General features: G+C 42.3%; 2 protein-coding genes across 5 annotated transcripts in view; one reads left to right on the top strand and one right to left on the bottom strand.

The window, feature by feature from the left end:
- On the bottom strand, positions 1-4,876 carry c24h6orf89 (chromosome 24 C6orf89 homolog). Its single transcript, XM_062986462.1, has 9 exons — positions 4,838-4,876; positions 4,427-4,568; positions 3,678-3,958; positions 3,404-3,572; positions 3,143-3,285; positions 2,708-2,871; positions 2,487-2,622; positions 2,020-2,143; positions 1-1,862 (listed from the first exon to the last, which is right to left on the bottom strand). Exons 3-9 carry the CDS (start codon positions 3,864-3,866, stop codon positions 1,780-1,782), a joined length of 1,008 nt encoding a protein of 335 aa, XP_062842532.1. The 5' UTR covers positions 3,867-3,958; positions 4,427-4,568; positions 4,838-4,876; the 3' UTR covers positions 1-1,779.
- A 999-nt stretch (positions 4,877-5,875) lies between these two features.
- arl8a (ADP-ribosylation factor-like 8A) overlaps positions 5,876-6,630 on the top strand; it is a 6,247-nt gene continuing 5,492 nt past the window's right edge. For all 4 annotated transcript variants that reach the window (XR_010007463.1, XM_062986478.1, XM_062986477.1 and 1 more), the window contains exon 1: positions 5,876-6,361. Coding sequence is in view for 3 of the 4 variants with exons in the window: in XM_062986478.1 (XP_062842548.1) it covers positions 6,239-6,361 (123 nt within the window). In the remaining variant the exon portion in view is untranslated. The remainder of the gene's footprint in view (positions 6,362-6,630) is intronic.

The following is a 6,630-nucleotide window of genomic DNA, read 5'->3' as shown; positions in this document are numbered from 1 at the left end:
TTTATCTTTATAAACAGCAGCTTTGCTTTATTAAAGAAAACCTTCATTATAACCATTTACAATCAAATTCTTACCAAAATAAACAATTACATATCAGCAGGATCTGATTATTCCTTTAAATAATAAACACTAACATAATTTACCTTTAAATCTGAGCCAAACTGTACTGTACAATTACAACATAGTGAAAATAAAAAAGCATAAATGTAAAGTGGTGATTCTTTTATTTCTGGCTTATCGAGTTTTTGTAACTTGAAGAATAAAATGCAGAACTAATACTGAGGTGTACGGATGAGAGATCCCACAGTAGAAAAGGTTAAGTGTGTTCCTGCTAAATAATTTACTCCACACTTCTGAACTTGTGCTGCATGTGCACACGATGCAGGGGGAACTGGGTATGTAAAAGTTGAAACAGTACTAGTTTGCAGAGGGCACCAATCTCACGCTGGTTTGCTGCCACCTGCTGGTGGATTATTAGAGTTGCAGCTTGTGTCTGATTAACCTTCTATTTTAATTAATAATCAGAGATCATTATAATTTTTATTCAGATAAAACACAGCTGGTTTTGTATGCTTTTCCCTCCCTAATTAAATTTAAAATGTAAAAAAGAAAATGAGGTTTGTTCTACAATCATCTCCGTTCCTACAGACCACGCTAAACTCCTCCAGTTAAACAGAAGCACAGAAATGCTAAAATCAGCACAGCAGCATTTTGACCAATCAGAACAAAACTCTCATATCCATATGATCCCACTGAGCTGCTGGAGCAAAAGTATCAGGACACAGAGGAGAATTCCATTTAGTTTCAAAAACAAGAACTCCATCTCCTGACCTCAGTGCTATTAGAGATTTGAGGAGAATTTTGAGTCCATCACAGGAACCCTCAGAACCTCGGGGGATTAATGATGGTTTAACCAGGTGAAGAGGGTCAGAATGAAGCCTGAAGGTGAATTATTGCTTTCTATAGATGCTTCAATGCTTTTTCAGGTTACTGATGATACTGTGTGGAGTATAAATACTTTTTATAGTAAGAAACAAATTGTTTATGATTATAAAGACGTGATCTTCAGGTTTAAAACAAGAGAACATTGTGTGTGTGTGTGTGTGTGTGTGTGTAAAGTGAATATTTACACCAGTAATCAACTAAATTACAAAAACTAAAGTGATTTAGTACCTGATGCTGATGGAGGTCATGAAGTAGATTAAGATTAAGAAGTAGATTAAGATTGATGATCAGATTGATGATGATGAAGGTGATGATGATGATGAAGGTGATGATGATGATGAAGATGCTGATGTTCTCTGTGCTCGTTTTGAAGAAGCTGAGATGTTTCAGGTTAGAGAAACAATAGCAGCTAAGTCCAGATCAGCAGTGGCACGTGGACGTGGAATCAAAACCAAATCTTCTCTAAATCAGAAGGACTGAAGTGTTTACGTCATTTACATGAATTATAACTGAGTGCTGATAATCGTTTCTACCATTTACCACAATATTTACCATACAGGTCAAACGTTATAATGTCGTGATATATTGTAGAAGTGATTATCATCACACACTCAAGTCATTATTAATGTTTCTGTTCACACGCTCTCACTTCAACCAGAACAGAACTGACGGAACCTCTCGCTGGATCCAAACCTTCAGTCCAGCAGCTGATCAGGGCTGTAATCACATCGTCCATCTAGCAAATCACATCTGGACACCAAATTTAAAGCCAAACTGAAAGCAGCAGAAGATCAGACGCTGCACAGATCAGGTCCAGACCCTCTGAACGGTTCCTCAGAGAGCAGATCCCTCACACACCACGTTCTCTCCTCGTCCAGGGAACAGTTCCAGCTGCCAGTAGCGCCCGTCTGCGTACACTGCACATCAGGAAATACAGAGAGACGCCGACATCAAAGGAAAACGCAAATAATCCTTCAGTTTAAAACAACGTGACCCAACACAATCACCCATCATTCAGAATGCTGGTACACACACACACACACACACACACACACACACACACGTTAGACTCACCCAGATCTCCTGGTTCGAGCCAGAGGTTGAAGGAGCTACAGTGTGTTTGGCAGCGCTGGAGAGGTAACACACGCACTGTCGGAGAGCCATCACCCACCAACACCCAGCCTGAAACCCGCGCACCCTATGGCGCACACACCAACACAAGCAGCTTTTAGTATGAAGAACATAAATGAGCAGAGGAGGAAGTGTGTTACTGCATTGCTCATTTTGAAGAACACGTTCAATACACACATTTAACACAGGCAGCACTCACACGGGTAATAAAGGATTAAAGGTTCTGTCCACTAGAGGGCAGAGCAGCACCGAAATCTCTTAATTATTAGCAGGAAAAAAAAGACTGAGTTCCTGTGTAGTATTTACTATGTGGTTTGGGATGTAGCACCATCTCTAAAATCTGTCTGTGTTGAAATATATTAAAAGACATGTAGTTTCATTCTCTTCTGAAGGACGTAGTAGCCGCTCACTCTGCTCTGAGAGCCGGTGCTGTGGGTCACCGTGCAGCTCTGCAGTGTACTCCCCACACTCTCCAGCAGGGGGCTGTGCAGCGCATTAGGGAGGAGAGAACGGAACGCCTGCCTCCTGGAACCTGAGTCGAACCTCCTGCAGGAGAACAGAGAGCACGTGAGAGTCTGAGAGTGAGGAGGAGACGTGATGAGAGGCGAGTGCAGAAGGACGAGGGCAGCACCAGAGGAGGCTGAAGTTGGCTGGGCCCTGAGGAAAAACCTTCTCCTGCGACCCCACGTCTGAGATCTCCTCCTGATCCTCCTCCATCAGGAGACTCATGGAGGTGGAGTGTGTGGAGTAAAGCTCCTCCAACTGCTGCCGCTGTAAACACAGCGACTCTCCACCCTACAGAGAGAGAAAACACAGTAAAACAGGCATTATTTATTACACACAGACACACTTATTCATCCCCAAATTCTGCAAACTGGAGAGTAATTACACTCACTAACATACATGAGCACCCGGCCCGTTATTCAATCACACACTCAACTACACTCAAATGAATAAACAATGTAAAACACTTCCTACCCTAGATTAAAATCAATCTGCAGACACACAGGATGATGTATAGTGTGTGTGTGTGTGTGTGTGTGTAGTGTGTGTGTAGTGTGTGTACCTTCAGTAGGACAGGTCGTGTTCCTGTAGGTACAGACAGGGTGTTCAGTGTGGCGAGCTCCTGCACTGAAGATACACCAGCACATCCTGAACAGTTCAGCATCGTGTGAGAGCCACCGAATACACTCCACCATGCATGGAAGCCTGCACACACACACACACACACACACACACACACAGGGATAGGAAAGAACAACTCCGCGAGTACTTCAGGAGTGTTTATACAGTCACATCATGCTGTGTTGGTGATGATCAGACTCACTGTGCAGGTTGTATTTTTTGGCGATGGGCAGCGAGAGCAGGCGGATGTGGCTCAGTGGTGACGACCAGTTGTTCTGATCTCCTGTACTGACCGATCCAGACTGAGAAAAACTCTGAGGATACGTGAACGCCAAAACCAGCACCAGAAACACACCGACCGCCAAAACAATCTACACACACACACACACACACAGAACAGTCAGATCAGATCAGATCAGAGCGAGTAACAGGAGGATCTACTCAAGCGCTCAGTACTGCCCTGCTGAGGTCGGTACCTTAACAGTGGCACGTAGAACAGGGAACTGGGCGGGGTCCCTCCGAGGCTCGTTGGTCTCCAGAACTTGCTTGATGAATTTCTCGATCTCTCTCTCGGACATGCCGTACCTGTAACCGGACTGGCGCAGGATGTCGATGCTCTCGGAGAGCTTGTCGTAAATGCAGGGTTCACTCAGGGTGGTGCCCATGGTACGAGGAGGAACGGAAACTAGATGGAAACCCTCAGACCTCAGTGATGATCTGCTGCTGGTTCAGTCAGCGAGCTGCTCATGATCGTTTACTGAGAATACAAACACAACAGAACACGTTCAGCGAGACATCAGATCATTAGAATCAACCTGTGAGGATGCACAGACGGAATTATCTCAATCTCAGGTGGGCTATCAACCTGGCCTGGCATCCAACATGCACAACTGTACCTGTGTGAGGGTTCCAGCAGCTTGTTTGTGTGCATAACATTTCTTTGCAACTCCTTATTAATGTCATACCAAAATAAAGGTTTAGTGCTCTAAAAGGTGACACCCTTCACACACACACACACACTCACACACACACACACACACACACACACACACACACACACACACACACACACACACACACACACACACACACACACACACACTGTTTATATTTGTTAGTGCTTTATATAAAATAAAATACATATTTTTCTCAGTTGTTGTTTCTCTGTATGTTGACACCTCAGCTCAGACCTGAACCAGAGTTCTACAGTCAGTGTAAGTGTTACCTGTGCTGAAGTGCTGGTGTAGGATCAGGTCTCCAGGTTCAGGTGAGATCAGTATAAATCTGTACAGGTGAACACAGGTGAGCTCCAGGGTTTATTATCCCAAATCACGTGAGAAGCATTTAGCCCTCATGATCCTGCATCTCTGAAACACACACAAACATAAAGAATCTTTATCATTACACATTAATCTACACAAACTTCCTGTTCTTATACAACCAAATCAGATCAGAACAATAACAACCAGCTAATGAATCAACTGAACTAAGCTAAGCTAACAGTTCCAAAGCTACTGGTTAGTGTGACAACAAATGAACACCTTACTTTAACTGGTAATTAAATATTTAATGAGATTACTTTCATGTCATATAGAAAAAAATCTAACTTATATAAATCTATACTTATTAATCTTACGGGTAAATCTGACAGCTCGTAAATTCACTCAGTTCCTCCTACGCGTAAACACTAGGGATTGGAGTCGGTTCAGAAGGGAACCGACTCTTTTAATCGAATTAATGATTCAGGATTTAGGAATCGTGTCTCGACTCGCGGATTAGAATTAATTTAACACTAAACTTAATTTAGTTGCCTAAAAATGGCAATGTTATACATTTAAAATCAATTTATTATTTTTAAAATTAAAAACAACTCAGACATCAGAATTAAATAGTGAATTATAAATAATGAAAAATAATCTGACCAGAGGTTTAATATTTTACAGATTTATGTACGTATTTATATAACTATTATTGCACTGTTTCTTTTACAGAAAGTTTTTGTCCCGTTTATTGTTAAGAACTAATAATTCCTACAAATCGGAGGAATCGACTCCTTAGATCGACTATAACAATTCTCAACACAAGGAATCAGAAGGTGAATCGACTCTTTCGTTTCTGGTATCGAGTTGAAATGGTGTAGGTTTTTCTTCCTCCACCTGTATTACAACAAGCACCGCCTTCTTCACAGTGATTGGCTGGCAGCTCATACGCAGTGCTTATTAATTGGACAGTAGAAAATACACATGCGCAATAAACGCTGTCATGTGATAACACGTCTGCGAAACTACTTGTGATAAACACATCTACAGTAATTTTGTACAATTATTCATTATTTTTATGTGTTTGAGGAATTTTATTTGTAAAAAATATAAGTTGAATTGGAGTTGAATTGTTGAATTTAACATATTTTACGTAAAACCTTAATACTTCTCAAATGTTAAATTGAGCAAATAAATAGAAATTGCATATTTCGTTTTATTTACTGTAGAGAATCTTATTGCATTATTAATTAGGAACGTAAGGTGAAATTAAACACAAGCCTTTTCATCAGACTGCATGGCTTGACTGAAATCTCGAATCTGCGAGTGTAAATGTCACGCCTGTATTTTGTCCGAAAGCGGGTGTGATTAATAATTCCTGACGGAGAGTGTGTGCGCTATAGAGGGCGCAGTCGCGGTGAGGGGCGCAGTTCTGCTCTTCTTCTGTTCCTCTGTCCTCCATCAGATCAGCCCGTATTGTTTAGGATCAGCTGTGTGTCCGGAACCCAAACCCCACCCAAGCAGCAAGGACAAGAGCCCGCGGGACCCAGGGACACAGCGGGGAAGAGCTAAACACACCCGCGATCCGGCCGTTATTCCCTGTGTTTGTTCTTTCGTTTCCGTTAGAGGCAGAAGCTCCATCATCACCACTTCATCATCATCATCTTCATCCCTCCATCCTCCTCCGGCCCGATCAGCTCTCACACACACACACACACACACACATTTATCTGATTTATACTGATCTGTGTTGGATCTGTGTTGGATCTGAGTAGAAGATGATCGCGCTGTTTAATAAGTTACTGGGCTGGTTTAAAGCTCTGTTCTGGAAGGAGGAGATGGAACTCACCCTGGTGGGCCTGCAGTACTCCGGTAAAACCACCTTCGTCAATGTGATCGCGGTAAGAACGATGAACGATATTATTTATCATCTATTGTTCCTCCAGCATGGATTTATGATTACACATCAGGGAGGATTTAATGATCAGGATCTGTTCTGGTGATGAGGGTTGTTCGATACATCATTCACATCAGCATCACGATACTGCTCACCACTGCGATACCGAGTATGAACACAAGACTGTGATGTGATCGATATCAATCAAACCCATGCTTTTACACCATCAGTATCAGGGAACAGAATTGTTTGGGTTGTGGGAGGTGGATTTGA

Source organism: Trichomycterus rosablanca, chromosome 24 (assembly GCF_030014385.1).
Source record: "Trichomycterus rosablanca isolate fTriRos1 chromosome 24, fTriRos1.hap1, whole genome shotgun sequence".
Classification (NCBI taxonomy): domain Eukaryota; kingdom Metazoa; phylum Chordata; class Actinopteri; order Siluriformes; family Trichomycteridae; genus Trichomycterus; species Trichomycterus rosablanca.
Note: the sequence above shows the minus strand (reverse complement) of the source record. Positions and strands in the feature narration are given on the sequence as shown.

Bases quoted from the DNA above. Each gene is read 5' to 3' on its own strand.
- c24h6orf89 (XM_062986462.1), bottom strand. From the start codon at position 3,866: ATGGGCACCACCCTGAGTGAACCCTGCATTTACGACAAGCTCTCCGAG. The intron at 3,573-3,677 runs GTACCGACCTCA...GTGTGTGTGTAG, and splicing joins TTCTACGTGCCACTGTTAAG to ATTGTTTTGGCGGTCGGTGT. The intron at 1,863-2,019 runs GTGAGTCTAACG...CCTGATGTGCAG, and splicing joins GCTCGAACCAGGAGATCTGG to TGTACGCAGACGGGCGCTAC.